A 25,432-nucleotide genomic window follows, 5' to 3' on the forward strand; every position below is an offset into this window, starting at 1 on the left:
ACAGAAATAGAGAAAGATAAAGTCCAGAGGCAAAAGATAGATGGGATAATTTAAGAAAAGCTAGCTAGAAATAAGCCAAGCTAAGGCCAGACATTCATAAGTAAGAGTAAAACTCCTTGTGTGATTTATTTGGGAGCTGCGTGGCAGGTTCCCTAAGAACAAAGAACAAACAATAAAAGAGTAGACAGTGAAAAACAACCAGTAACACAAAAACCAAGCATCCAGCACAGGCAGCTTGGAGATTACACACTCGAACCACAACCAGTCCTTGCCACTTTCCTCCGGAAGATACTTTACCTTACTGGGGGATGTTTTGCGGTTCTAGAGTAAAGGTAACATTGGGTCTAAGTGCCCCAGTGTAAGGCCAGCACACTGCTCCCCACACTGTCCCTGGTGCCCTGTGTTTCAGGGAACTCCTCATGTTCTTGTTCAGACGGACTGCTCTTTCTGTCTTTGATCTTGGAGGCAATTCCAGAGCTCTGTTCTAGTCCAGCTGTTCTATATATTACTCTTGTGGTTCCTATGACTCTTCGAAAAGTTGTCGCTAATCTTCTTTCATTTCTACAGCTGCCCAACAATTCTAAGGACATGGATTCACCTGTTTCCCTGTGCTGTCCTTTGATATTTTCACATCTGTTTGTCTCCTTAGTGTGTGTTTAAGAGAAAGGAGATAGGAGTACATGGATGTATGTCAGGTTCCTTTTATTGGGGATTACACTTGAAATCAACACAACAAAGACACAAATCACCGTGCTAGAGAGAGGGCCCTGTGGATGAGAACACTGGCTATTTTCCAGAAGACCTGGGGTTCAGTTCCACACACATGGCAGCTCACAACTCTCTAACTCTAGTGCTGAGGAATCTGATGCCCTCTTCTAGGCTCTGTGGGCAGCGGGCACAAACATGGTGCACAGACATACATGCCGGCAAAACAACCCCCCCCACACACACACAAAATAATAAAAAAGAAACACCCAAATCACGTATTATTAAAGATGATTTTATTGAGTTACAAGATAGAGCCTATAAAAATAGGCTGAGTAAAAATTTTACTGTTCATCGGAAACTAGAATCTTCACATATTAGAACGAATTTTAAGTGGCTAAACTGTTAACTACTTATGTATTATTTAAAATCTTCACTATTAAGGCAAGTATTTAGTTATGCACTGAACCCTCAAATTAAAAAAAAACAATCAGCTAAAGTTCATACCAGATAAAGCAAATTTAAGTTTTATTAAACTCAAGGAATGTTTGCCAGTGAAGGAAACACAACTTCCCCATCTCTTCAGAGGAAATCACCACATTTCTTACAGTCTCAGAGTCATGTGCTAATACTATGCCCTGTTTGGTTTTACTTCCTAAATGTACCCAGGAAACACTGTACTTTGAACCGTGATCCCCTCCTGGGCCCATTCTATGCAGTAAGCCACTTTCTGGAGATGCTGGGCAGCAGCTGTGAGCAGCATCTCACCTTAGCCCCGTGACCATGGATGGGCTGAATATCGCATCCCTCCTGACTCACGGTGCTGAGAAGGATGGGCCTTGAAAGTGTAGGTATAGCAAATGCATTCTTCACGTACAATCTTTCCAGTTATGGTGGACTTATGGAAGGAACCCTCCCCGACTGTCAATCAAGGAGCTCAATTGTCCTCCTTCTTCTTTCCCAGGAAGGCATCAAAGTCCCATAAAAAAAAACCGTTTCAAAGTTTAAGCTCCTCTAACATTATCTGATTATAAATTTCTTCCGTCAATGGAACATAAGCTTTATTCAAGTTATCCATAAAGTAAAGTGGGTCAGAAATCTTCAGTGGATGAAATCCTTCTTCCACCAATTGTATCTTCTGAAGCTTGAATGTCCCTGTTGTTGCCATTTTCTCCTAGGAAACAATTACAGATCTGAGTGGAACAAGTTATTAGTATGGTATGCAAGGTAGCTGCTACGTATGAGTACAGTGTTTAACAATGTAGGCCATATCTCCTTATTATAGTTTATATCTTTACTTTTAGTATTAATTTAACATTAGAAATAGAAAACTTTAATTCATCTGTAAACTTTATTGAAATACTAGCTTACTGAATGCATAGTAATTATTAGGATAATCAATAAACAAAGCATGTTTGAAAGACATAGACATACCCTAACTCATGACAATACCAAAACAATATTACAAATAAACAATGTTGTCATAAGAGAGTTATAAAAGACAAAATTTATGACACACGTTTTCTCAGGAGGTTCTAGTAGTTTGTGTCTCTGGAGTAGAACGAAACGACTGAGTTAGTTTTATTCAGCCGTACTGAGTGCTATCACATTTAGAAGTTCTGTTATGAGCAAAACTACCCTGTTAAGAATATGAATGAAATTTTTCACAAAGAAGTTGCTTTATGGGAAGTAGATATCTTAATTAAGGGAGCTATTTTAGGGTTGGCAAGAGACTTGACTCTAGAGGGGTTCCCAGGTGTCCAAGGGGATGTCCCCAACTAGGTCCGTGGGCAACAGAGGAGAGGGTGCCTGAACAGGCCTTATCCTATAGCCACACTAATGAATATCTTGCATATCACCATAGAACCTTCATCTGGCGATGGATGGAGATAGAGACAGAGACCCACATTGGAGCACTGGACTGAGCTCCCAAGGTCCAAATGAGAAGCAGAAGGAGGAAGTCAGGACCACTGACTGAGACGGTGGCGCTGATCTAATGGGAGCTCACCAAGGCCAGCTGGACTGGGACTGATGGAGCATGTGATCAAACCCGACTCTCTGAACGTGGCTGACAATGAGGGATGACTGAGAAGCCAAGGACAATGGCACTGGGTTTTGATTCTACTGCATGGACTGGCTTTGTGGGAGCCTAGTTTGTTTGGATGCTCACCTTCCTAGACTTGGATGGAGTGGGGAGGACCTTGGACTTCCCACAGGGCAGGGAACCCTGACTGCTCTTTGGAAAGCGTGAGGGAAGGGGAGTGGAGGGAGGGAGAGAGAAACGGGAGGAGGTGGAAATTTTTAATAAAAAAGGAAAAAAGTTAAAAAAAGAAGTTGCTTTATTCATATGGTCAAAAGTAAGTTTTAGTTCTGTATTTTCTCAGATTACTTATTGCTATAATTAATTTGTTATATATATTTTCTGAGACAGGGTCTCACTATATAGCCTTCCTAGTCTTGAACTCACTATGTAAACCAGATTGACCTCAAACTCAAAGAGATCCACTTGCCTCTGTGGAGTGCTAGGATTAACGTGGGTGCCACCAAGCCCTGCTGCATAAATATTTTGACATCTGTGTATGAAGCTTTAAATGATATGCTTTCTGTTAATTGTAGCAAATTAAATAATACTCATTACTGTAATAGTGAATGTTCTGTTTGTAAAATTAATGATATTAAAAGATTTTCTAAATGCGTGTGATGCTGAACTAGTCTAGAATAGTTCAATGATAAAATGTGGCTTCTGCTTCTGTGAGTAAATTTTAAGCTATGCTAGGAATAAAGGCTAAAATATTGCTTTCTAAATCTGTGTTCTGTTTTGTGAAGATAGATTTCTTGTGGAATAACACGGGGGATAAAGGGAAGAGTGGGAGCAGCTATAAAAGGCAAAGGTAGCAATATTGGCTGCTTCCCTCCCTTGGAAGCTTCTATGGCATCTTCTAGTACCATAAAAGTTAATCCTCAGTACATGCAGTAGGATCAAAACCCAGTGCCATTGTTTTTGACTTCTCAGCAGTCCTCATTGTGCGCTATGTTCGGCGAGTCCGGTTTTATCCCATGCTTATTCAGACCCAGTCCATTTGGCCTTGGTGAGTTCCCGATAGATCATCTTTATTGTCTCAGTATGTGGGTGCACCCCTCGCTGTCCTGAGTTCCTTGCTCGTGCTCTCTCTCCTTCTGCTCCTGATTTGGACCTTGGGGTTGTAGTCCGGTGCTCCAATGTGGGACTCTGTCACTGTCTCCTTTCATCGCGTGATGAAGGAGGATGACTATGTGTTTTTCTTTGGGTGGGAGCCTAGGCTGTTTGGATGTTCACCTTACTAGACCTGGAAGGAGGTGGGAGGACCTTGGACTTCCCATGGGGCAGGGAACCCTCACTGCTATTTGGGCTGATGAGGGAGGGGGACTTGATTGGGGGAAGGGAAGGGAAATGGGAGGTGGTGGCGGGGAGGAGGCAGAAATCTTTAATAAACAAATAAATTAATAGAAAAAAATTAATCCTCAGAGAGGAGCCTTTCAGGCCACGTGAAGCTCAGATTCTCTGACCGCTGTGTCTTAATTCATAAGGACTTATATCTTAGTGGTAACCAAAGATTCTCTAACTGGACTTAAGAACTTCTCAATAACGAGAAGATCATGCCTTGTACTAGCAATGTATCCAACTACCCGAGAGAATACACCTAGCTAGTGGGGTCATGGATCTTGGAGGAGACCCTACAACCTCCATATTACTAAACCAGTGTAATTCCTAACTGTATTCTAAATATTTAGTTATACCCACAGATAACAAACATTTTGTTTGAAGACTATCACAGAAAACTACAACTTCAACTGACACACCTATAACACAACTCCTGCACATAAGGTTCAGAGAATATTTTCAAAAGAAGGGACAGAAGATTGAAAGAGCCAGAAGAACAGAATTTCTGCTGTGAGATTACATTTCCTAGAAAAGCCGGGAAAGTTAAACTTATGACATCTCAACAACATGGCTGCCTAAGCAAGATTTGAACGTGCATGACACCAGCAGACATGCTAACACAGAAGAAGAAAGCTCCCAGGGTCTTCAACCTAGACTAAGAACTAGAGACAACTAAAGAATGCTGGGAGTGAGATGAAATAATCTTCCTCAAGGAAGAACCCCCAAATTGATTAACCCAACACCAAATAGTAAGCCCTGAAAGAATGTATATATAAGTAAAACATTATATGGACTGAGCAGGCTGTATTTATTATATTTAGAATTATATATTAGGGATTTATATATATATATATATATATATAACATATATAAAGAGGGTATATAGAAGCTATACAAAAGATGATGTATAGGAAACACATGCACATGACATGTAAGTACACAAGTAATATGGGAAAATTGATAGTAAACTTGGATTGGTAGTGCCACATGTGCCTGTGTTAATGTGAGTAAAATATATACAATATATATATATACACAGGATATATATATATATGTATATACATGTTAACACTTAAAACTAAATGCTAGTCCTCAACTTCATCAATTCAAGTTCCAACTAATATATGTCACTTCTTTTTCATATTTATTTGCCTTTATAATTTCAGAGAATTTTTCTGAAAATTATCTAATATATATATATATACATATATATATATATATATATATATATTAGGCAAATGAAATATAAATAACTTCAGATGATGTGCACCATGGATAAGAAGTGTTTTGGCTATGAGTATTGATTTACAAGTGCTATAAAAATGAATGTAATTTCTGTTCCACTTATTACTTGATAGTAACATAACACATATATTCTGTAAAAGTCTGTGTGTTATAATGCTAAAATGGAAAACTACTAAGTTTGGGAAATTGCATTTGAGCCACAGTATTAACTGAGTAACTGAGCAGGTAAAGTTATCAGTAGCTGAGTAAGTTATTTTCAAGCCACTCCTTACTAGCAATTCAACAAAAAGAGAGCCTTTATCCCAACATAGATGAGCTCAGGATTTCCCACAATGCAAGAGGGAGAGGACATAACCTAAGGACTGTACAAAGAGGGTGGGAGGAAGATATGTGCAAGGTACAGTTTTGGTTTGCCACTCTCACTGAGAGCATCACTTGGTCCAGAGGTCCTTGCTGAAGAGGAGAAAACTCCACAGGAAGGACAAAGACAAACCCAACACTTCACCTTGCTTCCTTCTCACACAACTCCAAGTACAGCATCAAAGAGCATCAGCAATGTACCTTTCTGCTTTTTATTCTTAAATTTTACTAATATAAATAAAATTCACACATTATCTAAAGGAGACAGCAGCATTTTGCTACTGACTCACCTCTTGGTTCTGGTTCTTATATTTAACAATAAAGTTTGAAGCTGTAAAATTACCTGAATTCTTAAAAACCGTGGGCAGGCATAAGCCGGTAGAGATGTTACAACTTGGTCATACATTTTCTCTAAGTCTAAAGACTTGTTTGGTTTTAGAATAATAGAAGCCATCCCTGCTTTTCCTTCGTAACCTGGGGGAAGGTTTGGAATAAAATCAGTGTATTACCAGACAAATTTTCAAGATCAGTCTTGTCACACACTCCTTGCTACTGAGACACTTGGTCTATTCCAGAGGTAACATGTGGCAACTGAGTCTGTGTCTTTCCCTGATATATGATGTAATCACTAGAAATAACTGAACCATAGGGAAGACCACACTTTGTCCTTGGTTGTACTTCAGAAATGAAACTAGGAAGATGGTCAACGAAATAAATTAGGTATAATCTGTATCCCATCGCAACAAATATTAAGAATGAAAATATTTATTTAGAGGTAACTATAGTCCAGCAAAAACATACATTTTAATCACTAATGAAAAAAAAAGAAATAAAGGGACTATTTGAAGTAAAAAAAAAAAACAGAAATGGGTATTTTGACTAAGGCCACCTTGCTTACCACCTGCTGTGCCATCTGCAGACCTCAGAGGATTGATGCATTTCTCCCATCCTCAGGGACAGCTTCTGAATCTGTCCCTTCTTCCTCTGCTGCATCCCTGGCCTCCCCGCCACCCACAGCGTTAGCAGGAAACACTGTCACTTGCATTAAAGGACACACTTCTATCACAGGTGGTATTATTTAACATTTAAACTAGAATGTGTTCCAGTCTAGTGGGATGCACCAACACTTGTCATAACAAGAAAACTGAGACAATAGGAAAGATCACTTTCAATGATTTCCAAGCAGTAAGACCCTGGCCAGATTTTCTAGCTCCTGCCTGAAAACATACAGAACGTGAAAGTTCGTATGTATCTCTTCTCTAATGTGTCCATCAGGTTTCTTAACTTATCCAAGGACATTGTTTGCCAAGGCAAGATGAGAATTTGTAAACTATTAATTTTAAGATGTAGAATTTTAAATACTGAGTAAGAAAGTAATAGAACCTAAAGTGGACATGCACTTTTTTGCTACAGATCTCAAAGTTGTCAACATCCACATACCCGGCACAGACACACCATATACATTTGCTTCCTGTATGAAGTCCAGCCTCCCGATCACGTCAGCAACCTCTGTGGTCGCAACGTTTTCTCCTTTCCACCTAGAAGACAGACAGATCTGAGTGAGAGTGTAAGGATTTGAAGAGCCTACTCCCGCTTGCAGTTTTTGTGACTTGAGTTTGGCTCTGTGAAGCACCTAGTGGCCAAAAATAACTAGTTGCCAAGCGAAAGCTATGCATGTCTTCTAAAGCATTTCGTTCAGGGTTCAATAACAGCAGCAGCTGTGGTTCGGTTGAAGTAACTTAGAGTTTTATTGGTATAAATTGTTCAGTGTTAAATATTTTTAATAGAGTCATAAAATAAATCATGATCAGGAGGGTATATTAGTACAAAATCACTGCTTTATACAACAGTAAAAATTAAGTTTAAAACTTTATCTTTGGTAGTAGGAATTGAAAGAAATACTACATCTGCCTCAGTATGTTAACCCACTTTAATCTCTAGGTATTGACTCCTTCAATTCTGTTATTTTAATGAACACATTTTATAAGATGAGAATTTGACATACTACTAATTTATTCCGTTTGTCTATTCATCAAGCCCTTGTTAGATACTTACTCTATGCTCTTTACTAGTCTATTGAATAACATTGAATAACAAAGTAAAATAAACTTTTAGGTAGGCTAAGACAAGTTTTAGAAATTAGAAAATAAAATGTTAACTGAGCGAGCAGTCTCAGTTTCAAAATACTTTCATTACATCATAAATAATCTCAGGACTAGTGAGACAGCTCAATGAATGGAGACCCTTGTCATCAACTCAGAGTTCAGTCCCATGAACAGACAAAGTGGGAGAAGAGAAACAACTCCCCAAAGCAACATGCATGTGTGCCATGTACTCTTCTTCCCCAACACTAAATAGAGAAATAAGAGATAAGAAATGAATGAATGAACGAATTTATGGCTCTTCTGTTTAATCCTAACTCGCAACTTCACACAGTACTTGTTTTTAACGCTAATACTAGCTTCTCACTTCGCTTCTGCTTTTGTATCCTACTGATTGGGTATAGACATCAGGACTCATAGTTCATTCTAGAAAAGAATCGTGAGTGAATCTTTGAGCAGAGGAATCATGGAAATGAAAGGACCCTGTGTGTCTGAAATCACAGCAGCAGCGTCTCTGCTTCCCACAGAAGATGGGTTCACAGGCACAGGACCAGCTGGGCATCCAGCGCCATTCCTACCTGAAAGTGTCTCCAATACGGTCCCAGAAATAAAGGAAGTTCTCGTGATCTTGGACCATGAGATCTCCTGTATTGAAGTAAACATCTCCCTTCTTAAAAACATCAAAAAGCAGCTTGCTTTTCGTGTGCCTGTAAGAGCCAGCGTAGCCAAAGAAAGGATTCTTCGTATTGACGCGAGAGATGAGAAGTCCAGGTTCTCCTGCAAGAGAAAGGGCCATTTTTGCAGCCATCTGATCTGACAAGTATCTTAGCAGACTGTGCACATGTACCTAGTTATAGCAGACGGGCCCAGCTCCTGTAGGCTCTTATTTCCCTTGGTGTTTGTTTCGATCCCACTTAATGGCATTTATTCTTGATGCCTATATCTAGAATATCCTTTCACAGACAACTTTGCAAAAATCAGTGGCAGGAATTGTATGCAAAGGAAATGTGAATTTATTTTTTTAATTAGTTGACAGACTAAAGGTAATGTCTCTTGGAACTGCACAGATTTTTAACACAGGTAATACTAAGAACAAGTCACTCAATATTTCTAATAAGCTGTTAATAGCAGTACATATTAGGGACCATGCCTGCTCTGCAAATATAATTGCATTTAATTTGATTAGCAATTGTTTGAAACAATTAACAATTCTTATTAACAATTAACAATTCTTATTAACAATTAGCATTAACAATGCTTATTTCACAGAAAAGCAAACAAACAAAAAACGAATGTCTAGAGGAATGAAGCCAACTGTCAAAATCAGAAAAAGAAATGGATGTAGAACTCACAATGAAGCTTTTGCAATTTTGGATGAAAGAATCTGTAATGGAGGCTGACCCAGTTAACAAAGTAGCCGAGTGTTTGGTCCTCTAGGATGTTTTTCTGGAAACACTTGACAGGGAAATGGAGGGCATTAGAGAGATTCCCATCTCATGACACTTATGAGTGCCACTCACGCTTAGACACTTATCTGAAATCATTATTCTAGTCAAGCCCATTTAATCAAGGTTGTGCTTGACGCTCTGCAAGACAGGATTGCATTTAGAGTAAAGGAAAGCGGCTTTCACAGCAGCCGCCTCCAAGGCCACTGTTTACCTCCTGGATTAGCTGCAGCGGTGGGATGAGTATTCACAGGGATCACAGCAAGGGCTGCACCTTACCTCTCTGGACAAAGATGCAGGCTCTGCTCTCACAGAGCCCCACTGATTCTTTCTCATCCTTTCCATCCCCCACTAGCACCACCCCTATGACATCATCGCCACAGTCCTCTGGCACACTTTATCCTAGCGTGACTGTTCATAGAGCACAGCCCATCTATCCACCCCGTTCTCATCACAAACCTCTGAGAAAGGCCTTGGCTACATTTTGTTTTTACCAATGCAGAAAGGGAGGCAGGCAGAGTAATCTGCCCAATGTCATACAGCCATAGAAGTCATACACGTAGAAGCTGGGGTATGTATTTTAGGACTAGGTCCACATTCCTCCAAAGCCTCATATATATATTGTGTAGTCTGTCAAGCTACATTTAATATTCCAGAATTAAAAAAAAGAACTCCTATCTTCCTCTCAATTTGCATAATGAAGGCACAAGGCTGCAAGACAAAATAAAATGCAACAGCTCATCATGAGGATTCTAAAGTGGAGCTGGGCAGTAGTTTTAGAAATGCTGAAATTACATAAACATGATCCCAAGGTTCAAGTTTGAGTTTCAGATCTCATGGTGGTTATGAGCAAACATGTTATAAAAGACCTCAAGTTCTCTACATCTTCTGAAGTTGATCGTTTTCTCTTGAACAGTGCCTGGAGTTGAATTAAAAATTTTGAAAATGTTTATTTTAATTTTAGTGTGTGTGTATGTGTGTGTGTCTGTCTGGGTGTGTGTGTCTGGGTATGTATACCAGTGAATTGAGTGCAGATGCCCTCACAATCCAAAGACTCAGATCTCCAGGAACTAGAGTTACAGACAGTGTGAGCTGCCTGACATGGGTTCTGAGAATTGAACTCAGGTCCACTGTAAGAACAACACCTCTGTCTGTGTTATCTCTTCGGCCACCAAGACACTGATCTGATATGCAGAGGCTTGGAAGATTATTTTTTAAATAAATAATACTTTCTTTTGCAATATCTCCAGTGCCAGTAAGAGAAACAGAATAACAAGAACAGGAAAGTGGGTTTACAACTTGCCTTATCACACTGAAGTCCAGATCTAGGAAGTTAACTCTTGTGTAGTGAGAGGCAGCATGAGGCCTCATAATGGAATTCAGTTTATATTTACGCGGATAGTATCTCTAGCCAATGCTAAGTGTACATCTAAATAGTCTATTTTCAATATTGATATAGAGGTAATGGAGATCTTTGTTTTCATCCAAATTTTTAAACTGAAACTTTTATATAGTCTACCTTGGGAGAGGAGTAAAATGGAGAAGAGAAGAAGGCAAGAAGCCATGAAGATTTATTCACAATATTTAATTGTCAACATGAGGCTCGTGAAATAAATAATGTCACCTCTGATTTACATAAGAAGGAAGTGAGTCTAGGATCAGCTGATCTGACCAGAGTTTCATGTTTTCTAAGTGTCAAAACCCAAATTTAGATCAAAGGTGGCCTGACTTCTCCTTGTATCTAGGACAACAAATTAATTTAATATTATTGGTAATATGTGATGTAGACATTTGCCATGATTACTGTTGGGGAATACTGATCACACTGTGAACCCCGAGTTTGCATTTGCATTGACTAAATACAGTTAACAGGAGGCTGCGTTAGCAACTAGTTGACAGAAATCATAGAGCATCAGAAGGCATCTGGGAGATGGAGAGACACAGGAAGTAGTAGGGAGGGATCTGGAGTGGTACGGCTTGTTCTAGTTTGGTGGAGTCAAAGACAGCAAGGAGAGAGGGTTAGCTAGTTGATACTCCTCCACCTCTCTGAGCTGGCAGGTTTTCACCCCAGCCTTTGAATCTCAAGTCTTATTTATAAATAGAATGATAGAGATTTAGTTAAAGTTGAATTCCCGCCAGGCTGCAGTCCGCCAGATGCAGGTCCATAACTGCAAAGTGGCAATTGCTGGCTGAAATAGCATTAGGTTAAGGCATGGTCCCTGTGCCAAAATTAAAACAACAGATTACAAACTAGATATGTACATGCAGATTAATAAAAGCCAAAGAGATGCCGCTTAACCAGTTAACAATTGGTCACTTAACCTAAAAAGGGCTCATTTAGCAGCAGTTAAAGCAGTCCACCTGCATTACAATCCAGGGTATATCGCATTCTGTACTGTGGTTCTTCCTTTCCTTCACTCAGCACCAGTTACGTGTGGATTCAGGCTCTTTGATTAAAAGGGCATCTTCATAACCCATCTTACCTTCTCTCACACGGTGGCACCAGCCTCGTTTGTTCCTCATTGGTTCATCTTTTTGAAAGTCATACTTTATCAACTCAAAAGCAAAAAAGAGCTGCGAACCCAAAACAAAGCAAAAACACATGAATATTTTTCTATTTGTGCAACCACAGGAACCGCCAGTAGACTCTATGCTCAACTGAAACAAGGAAATTTAACTGACATATATATATGAGATTTGAAAACCAATAGTAAGCAATGCAGGCCTCCCTACTTGGCATTCATTTTGCTTCCTTTCTGCCTTGTTTCACCTTAGCATTGCCAGGGTTTGCCCACGAGGGAATGAAAGCAAGCGACAGAAGGTACCCGGTCCTGGTTTCCTCATTCCTCTAACCACAGGCAGGAGGACCTGTTTCTGAGTCTTCAAAAACATCTTCTCTAAAGGGAAGTTTTAAACAGAACTAAGATACAAGCTCTGAATTATCAGGATTTTTGTTGGTGGTGTTTTCCTCAAAGCCTCCAGAAAAGTGACCAACTGCCTAAATACTATAATAATTTAATAAGTGTTTGGCTCTCCTCTCAGCCTTTCGAGTTAATTCCTCTAGACTAACATGCAGGAGTCTGCCCATTTTTGTGGCATGAGACGATGTGTCTGGTAGAAGGTCCTACTCATTTAAAAACCAGGCGAACAGGGTGTCCATTTCCTTCATCTTCAGACAGTCCCAACTGCCCCCCCCCCATGATGGCTAAGTCACAGTGTCTTGCTGATACATCCTTTTTATTAAAACTGACCTGACAGTGAACTAAAAATTGTTCAGTCCAGCTGCCTCATGATATTGGTCATTTAAACATGTAACCTTATTAAATGGAACTAGCAAACAGATTTAACATGGAGATGATGAAATGAAGTAAGATAAAATTCCAAGAGCAGACATATGAGGAGGGAGAAAAGGAGGTGAAGATTAAACAATGCACAACAAGAACAAGTAAATTAAAAAAAAAATAAACAGAAGCTGGGCGGTGGTGGCGCACGCCTTTAATCCCAGCACTCAGGAGGCAGAGGCAGCTGGTTCTCTGTGAGTTCGAGGCCAGGCTGGTCTACAAGAGTTAGTTCCAGGATAGGCTCCAAAGCTACAGAGAAACCCTGTCTTGAAAAAGAAACAACACCACAAAATGGCATCACTAAGATAAATATGATATTAATATCTAAGTATAAATAAACCATATATGGTGTTTAATCTTAGTAAAAAAACAACATGTAATCAGATCCACAATTCACCATCCAAAAGTTTCTATAAATTATAGTTATTTACTGTGAGTGTATGTGTTTGTATATGTGATTGGTTATATGTGTGCCATTGTGGTGTGGTGTGTCTGTGTGTGTGTGTCAGGGGACAACTTTTGGAGGTTGTTTTTTTTTCTCTCTTCCTTCTGATGGCCAGGATAGACACTTTTATCTAGTGAGTCATCTCACCACTCCAAGATTCATCATTTAATTCAGTTTAAATGATAACATCCAAGGTCAATTAAGCACTTATTGTAAGCCAAATACAGGGCTAAAATCTAAGAACTCTTAAGAGCTCTCTTTTAAGTGTGGGGACACTGTGTGTGGGGGTGACTAATGTCATCCCATTTGAAGACTAGGGCCAAATCCAAGAGGTTTCCATGAAAATATACTGTTCTTCTTTACATAAACCAATGTACATTTATATCATGCTGGCATTTGTTACTTTGATAACATGGTATTGTTACACTTGCCTAACGGCTGGTGGAAAGATTCCAGACATTCAGTCTAGTCTACATGCAACAGGAGAAAGAGAGCCCTTCCCATCCCTCATCCTTTTCTCTCTTATTTTATATTGTGAAACACTTTCCCCACCACTTCCGATATCAGTTTTGCTGTTATTTCTTTCCAGTTAATTTGGTAACAGTGTACACTGGTGAGAATCATTTCAGAATGAGTTATACTCTAAGTGCGTCTGTTATAAAATGCATAGGAATTGGTGGCAGATCTTTGGAAAGTAGGCAGGATCAAAGCATCAGTGTTCAGCTAGAAGTAGCTCTCTTTTCTATCTTTGAGAGTACAGAAATGCCTGTGCTATAGTAATGCAAATAAAAGTAGTCACCGCACTTTAAAGTCTCACATCAAGTCATAGGCATGTGCATACATGTGCAGATCACAGCTGCGTGAGGTCCTGCTCACAACAATATTGCTGTGTTTCTCTTCAAATGATTGCATGATTACATGATTGTACAATGGCTCTGGGAGTCCCTGCTATACCTACATGCCTTCCTAACTATAGATGCATAAATGTCTATATTGTTAAGGAACCCAAAAGTCATTTTCTCAATTAATACATGAGGAACCTTTTTATCCAGAGAAAAGTGCCCAGGTTATGAAGTCAAACAGCAGCAGAGCTGGCAATGGAACTTGGTTTTCTGTCTCTGTGTCTGAGAAGTTTGCCTTGAAAATGATGTCTGGTCCCTCCTTCAACTTCTTATGCATTGTCTCCAGGACCTTGCAATGTTGTTCTTGTTACAAATGCATTCATTTGTCTCAGATGTTTAGGTCAACCAGATAGCAGCAATGGGGTGTTTAAGTGGTGTCGCTAAGCCATGCCAACAACAGTGTGGCTGGACTTTGGGTTACACAGCTGCTGTATCCCAAGGGCAGGAGGAAATGGGGGTCAGTCTTGTGGACTAGAGAGCTGTTCTGAGTCTAGAAGAGAAGACAGTCTCTGGGTTCCGCCCATGAGCGGTTCCCTTGGTTAGATTTACACTGTCCTTTAGTTGTGATAAACTGTCACCTGGAGTGTATCAGCTCCCAGCCAGCTGATTTCTTGTCAGCTTCCATCCCAAGGGTGGTCCTGGAGGCTCGTGGAATTGCTGGTGATGTCAGAAATGCAGGAAGTCTTATGGCAAATGAGCCCTGACTTTGCCTTTGGTCAACTTTGCTCATGGTGGAGAGATGATTACATTTAAGATGATTAAACAGCTTGTAAAAATGTTAGGAAACAGACTTTTTAACAACCCCACATTTTATCTTCATTAGTATATCCTTGGGTTTACTGCTGTGGAAGAAAGACCACCTAAACTTCCTCCCTGCTCTCTCCTGTATATGCTCGTAATACATACATTTTATATTTTCAGATTTTGTTTTCATTCCATACAGAGTCCTAAAGTGGATCTGTTTAATTTTCTGTGTTTAAATTGCGTTAATACTGGCCATCAAACTTTTTAAATTGAAGGTGCCATCTTCTAAGTTTTGTTTTATTTTTAGGCTTACCAGAGATTTCCATTCAATTCATTTTCTCAGAGAAGTACAATATTCTTATAGCACACATATATTTTATTCTCTATTTGTGTGTAAAACTTTTAGAAAATTCCTTTGTTGCTCTTATACTGGGAGAGAAATTTAATCCATACTAAAATCCCTAGATGAAGGTACTTCATTTTTTGGTCTGGCCTTTGGCATTCTGTTTGTGTATTTGAGAGCTTCCTATGCCACGTACAGTTAAGAGAATTAATGTTAGTATGGTTATACTTATTTTTAGTATAACTATACTAATTATTAATAATATAGTTGAAAGAATAATTTTTCTCTGTGACCAGTCCTTTTCTGCAAGAACAGTTAAGCACGTGCCAGAACTGTCTACATTTAAGAGTTATCTTTTTACCTGTGTGCACAAATCTTTAATACTGTTCACCAACAATGTTTACAATCTGTTTTGTTTTTAAACTTTTAATGTGATATTAATTTCTATTACATGTTTATTTTTCTTCATTTATTTCTTTGAGATGAACTTGTTTCATTTCTAATTCCTTTGTTGATCTATGTTGCCCCTGAGACGTCTTACCACAGCTCTGATTTTTTAAAGAGAAAACTGTTATGATCTTTTCCTGAGCTGATGGAAAAAAATATTTGTGTAGGCATTTCTTGGTCACTTTGAAGCACTTACTATTTTGATATGATTTGTCATCAGCTCCCTTTGGTCTATACTTATAGCTTCCAAAAAAAAAAAAAAAAAGACATCTTGAAATTTGCAGGCAAATGGATGGAGCTAGAAAACATTTTGAGTGAGGTAACCCAGATCCAGAAAGACAATTGTCATATGTGCTCACTCATAATTGGTTTTTAAACATGAAGCAAAGAATAGCAGTCTATAAATCACAACCCCAGAGAACCTAGACAACAATGAGGAAGAGGGACATACATGGATCTAATCTACATGGGAAGTAGAAAAAGACAAGATCTCCTGAGTCAATTGGGAGCCTGGGGAACATGGGAGAGGGTTGAAGGGGGGAAGAAGGGAGGGGTGCTGAGAAAAATGTATAACTCAATAAAATCAATAAAAAAGAAAAAAATTCAAGCCCACTAAAGCTATTGTACTGAGTTATTTTTAGGCTGCATGTATAGGGTATATGTGAAGCAGGTAAACTTATATATGCAGACTAGTGTTCCATTCCCCAAATCAAATATTGTGTATATGTAAGAACTCTAAAATCTCAACAACTGTGAAATATGAAATTCTATCACTGAAAGGCATTTTAAATAAAATATACTAGATACACAACAACAACAACAAAATTATTTCTCCAGATTAGCATTGGAAAAAGTGATAGCTGCTCATAGCCTTGAGTTTGCTTCACACATATGTTGTTTACAAACTTTTATTTTGTTTACTGTAGGGATAAGTCCCGCCCCTTAGGGGGCGTGTTCGCCTCGGGCTAATGTCTGCCTATAAATCTAGCGGGCTACCCGCTTGAGTCAGGGGCAAAATAGCCCGACGTTGGACGCCAAAATGTAGCGGCGTAAACGAATGCAGACAGTTTGTAAAAATATATATAGTTTTAATGTAGACTTACAGAACCACCGTTCCCGCGGAGACCAGGAAAGTAGAAGCGAGAGCTCGCCAAATTTATAGGCAGACATTAGCCCGAGGCGAACACGCCCCCTAAGGGGCGGGACTTATCCCTACAGTTTACATTGGGCAAATTTAATGGATGCCATCTCTTCAAAGAGCATGGATTATAAACATATTGGGGCTACAGAAATTTCTCCTTCACTCTTAACATTATCTCTCTAGTTGGAAGCTGATTCCCCTCAAAACAGTAAGCTCACAAGGTTTTGTTTTTCTTTGTACGTTTGTTTGTTTTGAGAGGACTCTCTATAGGACTCTGACCATCCTGAAACTCCCTATGTAGAGCAGGCTGCCCTCAAAATCACAGAGATCTGCCTGCCTCTGTGCCCAAATGCTCAGATTAAAGGCAAGTGCCACCATTGCTGGCAAGGTTTGAAGCTTTAAGAGACATACTTAAAAAAATCTCCTTGCATACTATGTAACATCATTGATGTTTTTATTACTTGTACTATAAGCAGACAGCATGTAGCTGAAATGGTAAAAAGACAGTGTAGAACCCATATAGTCCAGAATAACTTAAAAAAATACTATGAACAGCTGGACTAAAATGAATTGAAAAATCAGTATTTCTCAGAAACAAATGGAGACAATGTGATGTCTTGTGTTACTGACATCACGGAGGTTTCTCAGGAGGACACTAGAAGGAAGCTGAGCCAGCAACGTAAAATACTAGTTATCTTCACTACACGCTTGGGGTTTTCATATGATCGCAATTTTTTCTTAATTTCCTAAGTGGTCTGGTAATTTCTTTTAATGTTTCCCAAGTGCTTGAAAAGAAAGGGTATTGTACATCTAATAGATACAGGCCCCATAAATACCACTTAGTTTAAGCAGCTTGTTTATTGAATTATTCAAACATCCTATATCATTGCAATTTTGTTTATTTCTCCTTTTTCGTGTTTTTAAAAACAAATTTTAAGGTTGTTTTAACAAAAATTTCACCTTTCTTAATAATTTTTAAAATTATCTTTATTTCTGTGAATCTGTATGTGTACGTGTTTGGGAATAATTGTCCTAGGTGTGCAGGTGTCCGAAGCGGCCAGGAGAGGGCATCAGATCCCACGCAGCTGGAGTTAGCACCACCAGGAGCTGCCTGAAACGGTGCTCACGTTCTGTGTCCTTGCTTTAATTTTCATTCTTTAAAAAATATATTATTGCTGTGTACTAGGAGGGAGCTTTTATAACTCGACATGGTATAAATGATCAGAGGTAAGAAGTAGTGGGAGAAAAAGACTCAAGGGGAATAAGAGAGACTCGCCCAGGACTTGTGCTTTACTCTTAAACATTGAACTTGAAAACTCAGCGAAAGTAAACCGTCACCCTCCTGCTGCGGAGGGAGCGCAAGGCAGATGACTGGAGTCTGCAGAACCCACAGCATTGCGGCTCACCCACAGCCCCCTTTGCAGACACTTGCCTCAGCTTCAAAACTGTGATAAAAAAAAAAATGTTCACAATGTAGAAGTTTAAGCTCCAGACAAGAGTTTGTAGAACGCAACGTATTTCCTATAGAGAAAGCACTGTTTACCTTGTAAAAGAAGTTTGTCCTCCCGACTGACCCAATCTTCCCCGTGTGGTTCATGAAGCAGATGTTTCCTTCGGTAGCGCCATAGAATTCGCACATTTTAATATCTCCGAATCTGTCCAAAAACTGTCTCCACACATCACTGCTCATACCGTTTCCCACTGCCAAACGCACCTGATGGTCCTTTTCCCCATCTCTCTGTTAGAAGAAAAGATCTCACTGGTAAATAACTCATTTCCCGCTCTCTCTGTTGTTCCTGCTATTTATACGGTAACTGTCCTCAAAGTAAACAGGGCATGCGCAATAGGAGAAGAGACGCAAACACAGTAAGAAAGTCAGACTTCTGTTGGAGAAACGTGTCCAGTAGTTAACAAATAACTCTGGGTTAGTTATATCTGGTTTCTTTTCATATGTGGGAGGGAGTGTTCTTTCCAAATTATAAATTATGAAGACCCTTTTTGGGAGGGTAGACACTTAGAAGAAAGTATATTTCAGGATGTGAAAAACTTGTAAAGGATTATGAAATATTTAAAGTTTATTTCCTAGGCCTATCATTTATTACCTGTATAATGTTGATATTGACTCCCACTCTAATTTTGTTTATTTATAAATCTTTATACATATATATATATATGCATACACACTCATATATGTAAATATATATTAAAGGCTATAGACCCACATAGGAGATAACAGTAAATTAAACCCTTAGAACCAATGAAATAGTTAACTTAAAATGAGACAATGGGATGTAACTCATAGTTTAGAATGCACAATCTTCACACACTTCTTTTGTATTTCGAATTAAAAAAGAAATGAATTTTGTTCCATGTTCAAGAAAAATGTCAATTAATGTGGCTAATGCACATTTAAGTTCAAGTAAGGCCTTATTATCATTGTAATCACAGTAAATTGATGATTTGCTCAGAACTACCTCTTGGTAACATATGATCCATTGACCACAGGATGTTTCAGCCTCTTCTCTAAGCACCACCAAAGGGTTTTAAATAAAATGTTTTAATCTATGAATGCTCAAGAATAAATAGAAAGGGACGAGATGTGATTGGGAGCCTAAAAGGTAAACAGGTAAAAAGACATGACTAAGAATTAGTGAGGTAGATGCACAGGCCTATATGGGGGAGCCAATCAGTGCTCCCCAATGTCAAGTAATCCTGTGAATGAGGGACCTATAAAGCTTGCCTGGCTGTCTTCCCTTGTTTGCTCCTTATTGTCTAGATGCGAGTGAAGTTACTCTCTGAATTCCAAATATAGAGAAAACAGTTGGGGTTGAGACATTAGTAAAACAGAAGCATTTAATGGCAGTTCCTTTCAGATTAGGGAAGTACCCCGCCCTAACTGTGATTCTCTGACATTTATTCTGAACAAGAGCAGTAAACTCCTGAGTTATCAGATAAATGACTTAAGAGAAAAACACATCAATTTTTAGAAGTGCCTCAATAAAATGGCTTGATCTCTTCCCAGGCATCTTAGAATCTGAACCTTTGGCTCCCAAGTACCATACATCTGTAATTAGATTTTGACGCCATTCTGAAATATTATTAAAGCATCGATTTTTATAGGATGAAGCCTGTGAAAGGATGTCTAAGATATATGGGCTGCCATGAAAACTGTCTGAGAGAAAAATGTCTGTATCTGTAGAACAGTAAGAAAATAAAACAAAAACCATTAAATTTAACAGCAGTTTCTAAAAGGGATGGGAGACTATTGAGCTTTGTACTCAAGGTCAAAAAATTTTTAAAATAATAAATATAAAGATGATGCTTGAACATCTTCTGATAAAGTGAGAAGACACAAAAGGGAAAGGGAGACAGAGAGAGGAGAGAGAGCAATAGAGACAGAGACACACACACACAAAGACATAGAGAGAGATCATTCTTAAAGAGACTGTGGAATTTTTTTGTCTATTTTATATTCTCTGAACATATTGTTTAAAACTTTAAAAACAAAACATATCTTCAGAAAACTAAACACTAAACATGCGCTGGATCTGGAGAGATAAGTCCGTGGTTTAGAGCATTTGCTGATCTTGTTGGGCATCTGAGTTCAGTTGCAGAGGAACTGAGTTCAGGTCCCAGCACCTGAAACTTCAGCTCCAGGGTTCTGAGAATACCTACATACATGCAGCATACTCACACACAAACACACACATTTGTTTAGATAAAAAATGTTCACGAAGATATGTAAAAGTAAACATGCATCTTTAGTAGAGTGGTACTAGATGGACCACAAAGGATGATTCCAACATAAAAAGGTAGAGTATCACAGGTAGGGCAATGACTGAAGAGCAGAAAGGAGGGAAATGGTATAGAAAATGGGGTATGGTTATATATGACTGAATTGAGATATACTCTTGAGTGTCATTAATGCTTACAGTGTATTTCATGTGCACAGTCAAATCAGATAACTAGACCATTCAAGAGATAGGCTGAATTAAAGTTTTATAAAGTTACCTGATGGAGGAAGGTCATTGGTTAAAAAATAAAGAAACTGCTTGGCCTCATAGGTTAAAACATAGGTGGGAGGAGTAAACAGAACAGAATGCTGGGAGGAAGAGGAAGTGAGCTCAGAGGCTATGCTCCCCTCTCCCAGGCAGACGCGATGAAGCAAGCCACCAGGTCAGACATGCTGAATCTTTCCCGGTAAGTGCACCTAACGATGCTACGCAGATTATTAGAAATGGGTCAGGCAAAATATGAGAATTAGCCCGTAAGAGGCTAGAGCTAGTGGGCCAAGCAGTGTTTAAATGAATACAATTTGTGTGTTGTTATTTCTGGTGTAAAGCTAGCCGTGCGGGAGCCGGACAGGACGAAAAGCAGGCCAGCAGCTCCCCACAACAGTTACCACCCTGTCAGTTACATGGGAAAATGCTGTCTTATGAGAGCATGTGACAGATTAAGGATCAATGCTATACTGTTTAAAGTAATTAAATTACTCAAGGGCCTAAAGGGAAAATGTTTACATTTTAAATTAAGTGTGGGTACGGGTACATGCACTCATGTGCTTTTAAATGATTTTCTCTTAAGATTTCAGAAAAGGCTAACAGAATCTTTTACAAATTTACTGCCAAATATTTATATAGTTACACACACACATAGAAAGAATGAGAGATAGAGATAGTTAGATGATGGATGAATAGATAGATGATAGGTAGATAGATGGATAGATAGATGATAGATAGATGGATAGATAGATGATAGATAATAGATAGATAGATGATAGATAGATAGATAGATAGATAGATAGATACATACATACATACATACATACATACATACATACATAAGTCATTATCTAAACCACATAAAATACTTGCTTACTCTTCAGCCATATAAAGGTTACCCAGATTTCTGACACAGTGAGATCTTCTCTCACAGATATCCCATGGGCTTAGTTCTCAGCAGGCATGATCATTTGGGTTTCAGTACAAAGAACCAGACTGGTGTGATGACATCCACGAAGGAGCCACACCAACGTTGAAGCTTTCATTTTCTTTAAAAACTTCTTCTACTGTCTCGTGCACCAGGAACTTAAGGGAAGTTACCTACTACAGATCACTAATTCCGAAACAGTCTTTTTCTTCCAGAACATGGACTCCATCCAGCTCTGAAAAACCCTACTGCAACTGGCTCGAAGACCCTCTTCAGTTGCCTAGAAAACCTGAAACTCCATAGTTTCTCTTTAAATGCAGAGAACTCTATGTAACTTTACGTTTTAAGGAAATGAGAGTGTTTGTTGCTACATGTAGAGGCAGAAGTACCGAACACAAAACCAATTAACTACTGCCTACAGCTCCGCATGGCAAACTGTTTCTTGCAGGAAGCAGTGTTTCACCCTGGAATGATCATCTAAAGCACAAACAGTAGACAGTAGGAAAGTTGGTCCTTCCACTCTGATTCTAAAGGAGACCTCTTAGTTCTAAAGCCTACTGATAATCATGCATGCATGCATATGTCTAGCACACAACAATGCGTCTTTAAGCACAATCACGCGTTCGGACAGTGGGCTTTCCTTGCAAGCACTGCAATAACACACTGAACTAGTACAGGCAGGAAGTTAGGTCGGTTTACAGAATGGGGGCAAAACTGAGAATCCCATAGACCATGGTTTGAAACCTCATGTACATATTTTTATTTAAAAAATAATGCTAAGAAGGGATAATGAAACCACATGTTCTTTAGATAAATCCAGATTTGCTAATTTAAAAAAAATTAGATAGCTTCTAACCAACGGAGGAGGTGGGGTAGATAAGAAATCTCCCCAAGGTCACCAATAAAAGCATCTTGTAGATCAGGCTGTCCAAGTCCACATTCTTTTCTGTGTTCATCTGTCTCGTGCAATCCCACATAATTAAAACGTTCTATTTGTCCCTGCCTCATCTCATCAGCATTGGAAATAATTAATGGAAGTAGTCTTCATATTTTAACCAGTAAAAACAGAGGAGATGACCCACCATCCTGGGCAGACATGCTGAGTGAGGGATCTCAGGCCAGGAGGTATAGCTCAGTTAAGGCTCCACTGTCTGTCCTCAGGAAGGGTAGTATGCTTCACAATTTCTCTGGTTGACGTTGATTTGATTAAAGAAAAAAAAATCACATCTTTGCTGTCAAGAGTGTTTAGGAAGTCAGAAAGCTTTTATTCCTTTCTTCTTTCTTTTTAAAAAATATTTGGAAAGATAAATGAGTCCAGAACAAAGGCAAGGACAGAGAAAGCAAATAAGCCACAAAGACACACTCTAGGCTTTGACAAATTTCTACACTGACCTATTTCTCATGCAGTGACAGCTGATCAAAAGGATGTCAGATCCACTGCTTTGGGGGTTGGGAGATGAATACCAATAAAGTTTCCTTTTAATGCTAAAAACATTAATAGGACTATACCCAATATAATCATTTATTAAAAAAATAGTAAGTGCAATTGCTATTTTAAAAGTACAGAGTTTTGAAGCATTGCCAATTTTAAGCTTGGAGTTATTTTTCTGTAAGCATCATATGCATCTAATTTCATAATAAATTTCATAATAAAATTGAATTAGCCTGGACTTGCAGTACGCTAGCACATGGATCTGTCCTGTCCTGCTACAGAACAAAGCACACAATTAACACGTTACTGGGTAGTCTGTCTCTTATTTTCCAGAACTTTCATATTTATTTCATCTTGTATATTGTAAGCACCTCTGGGTCTTTGATAAATTATGTTCTGGAAGACTGTGGAGTGAAAGCAAAGAAACCAAAATTGCCTCCTGCCCCGCTCCCCAGCACGTTTTCCGTCTGAAATCCTCAGCACCTCCTGGACTGGTTTCTCCTACCTGAGGCTGTTTGCACAGATAACGGCAAAGTTCTCCGATGTACTGAAACACAGTCACATTGTACTTCTTGCAATCATTCCAAAACTGGCTTGCAGAGAATTTCTTCTTTAACACACACGTAGCACCTGTGGGAAGAGGTCAAAACAGGCAGTAACTACCACGAAACTCAAATGATTCGGTTGTCTTAACAGATTCGCTCCCTTCCAGGGTTTTGATAATTCATCTTCAGTGACTGCTAGCAAGTTGATTTGGAAACATTACTTTTACAGCCCAGTAATCTCTTAGTGCAGTCCTGTGGTAGCTATGAGTTCTGACTGCAAATGTGCATTTTGCAGTTTGTGGAATGGAACCACCTTCAGAATCAGTAAGAAGTTTATGCATACTTCCACAAGTATAGAAGTCCATGTATGCCAGTGTAGAAGTCCGTGTATACTACCACAAGCACTGGAAGTGCAGGTATACTCCCATAAGCTCTGGGAGAGCCTTCCATCCTTCGTCTCAGAGATGAATGATATTGACTCATTTTATCTTTGCACAAAAACATGCAATTTGCTCTGACGACTTTATATCTGTCATACCCCAAAGCAGAGATTTAAGGAGCTATGCTTAAACTCCACCGACAAAAGTTCACCAATGGATAAAGTGTCGAGTTTTAATAACATATTTTTAACATGATATCCTGTTTTTAATTGGAATCTAATTCACAATTTAACACATACAACCCAGTGGTTTTTCTTATGGTCACAAAGGTGCCATCAGTGTCATCATCTTAGTCTAGGGCCATTGTTTTTATTACCCCAAAGGAATTTTACCGCCTTAGCAGCAATTTCCAGCTTCCCTTACCCTTGGCAATCTTTTATGTACATCTACCTTAAATTTGCTTGTTATTGACTAATGTGGCATATTGTGCCTGGTCCTTTCATTTACTATAAAATGTGATTTGGGCCTGTTTATCTTGTAACATGCATCCGTATTTCATCCTCTTTATGGTTGAATATATCCATGGATATGCAATATTCTATTTGTTAATTCATTAGTAATACTTCTGGGATTACTCCTTCTTTTGGCCATCAACACTAATAGTAACACGCACATGCATGGTCAAGTGTGTTTGCATATTTTCAGTTCTTTTGGACATGTATCCATGAATAGAATCACTTGATCATATGACTACCCCATGTTTTACTGGCTCTGAGATCTAACACACACACACATACCCTCACAGTGATGGAATCTTACTTCCAACTCTGCCCTTGGCTGTTCAAGAAGAGGTGCTTGGGGCAGTTAGTAAACCAGCTTAAGGCATTTCTACAGCTCCGTCCACACAATTTTGGTGTCCTTGGGGCTCTGGCTAGCAGTGGATTCCACCATGGAAGGTCGGGTACTGGGATTCAATAATAGACATAGATCAAATCTCTCTCTCTTTCACGAAGATAGGCTCGTTCTCTCTCTCTCTCTCTCTCTCTCTCTCTCTCTCTCTCTCTCTCTCTCTCTCTCTCTCCTTCTCACTCTTCTCCTCCCTCTCTCCCTCTTCCCCTCTCTCTTTTCTCCTTCCCTCTAATAATCTACTTAAAGTTGCTTACGGGGCAACATGGTGGCAGTTCCTTCCCCTGTGGCTTGCTCACCATGCCCTTCCTTTTTACTATATTAAAATTGGGTGCTCTGCTCTGTCATCCAGTTTACTTAATTCCCAACAAGGTGATCTTTATGTGTGTGCATGAATGATCATCTTGTGGTGTCTGTGGAGAAGTGTCTATGACCCTACACTCATATCTAACAATCCAGTTGTGATAGGAATGTAAGATTCTTTGTCCAGATTCTTATAGATACTTTTAATGATGGAAGCTCTTTTCCTATGAATCTTGACCGCACTCTGAGTAAGCTGCAACTGAGTACCAGGCATGCACAATCGGTAATGAATGAGT

The 25,432-nt window shown here is 39.1% G+C and overlaps 1 protein-coding gene across 1 annotated transcript in view; it reads right to left on the reverse strand.

Annotated features, from left to right (window-relative positions):
• Positions 1–991: 991 nt before the first annotated feature.
• Slc27a6 (solute carrier family 27 member 6) overlaps positions 992–25,432 on the reverse strand; it is a 41,525-nt gene continuing 17,084 nt past the window's right edge. Inside the window, exons 4-10 of the mRNA XM_075968616.1 lie at positions 23,508–23,632; positions 18,185–18,379; positions 11,762–11,852; positions 8,412–8,610; positions 7,172–7,269; positions 6,075–6,205; positions 992–1,879 (exon numbers count right to left, since the gene is read on the reverse strand). Of these exons, the coding sequence (XP_075824731.1) occupies positions 1,703–1,879; positions 6,075–6,205; positions 7,172–7,269; positions 8,412–8,610; positions 11,762–11,852; positions 18,185–18,379; positions 23,508–23,632 (1,016 nt within the window). The 3' untranslated portion in view covers positions 992–1,702. The remainder of the gene's footprint in view (positions 1,880–6,074; positions 6,206–7,171; positions 7,270–8,411; positions 8,611–11,761; positions 11,853–18,184; positions 18,380–23,507; positions 23,633–25,432) is intronic.

Source organism: Microtus pennsylvanicus, chromosome 4, assembly GCF_037038515.1.
Source record: "Microtus pennsylvanicus isolate mMicPen1 chromosome 4, mMicPen1.hap1, whole genome shotgun sequence".
NCBI lineage: Eukaryota > Metazoa > Chordata > Mammalia > Rodentia > Cricetidae > Microtus > Microtus pennsylvanicus.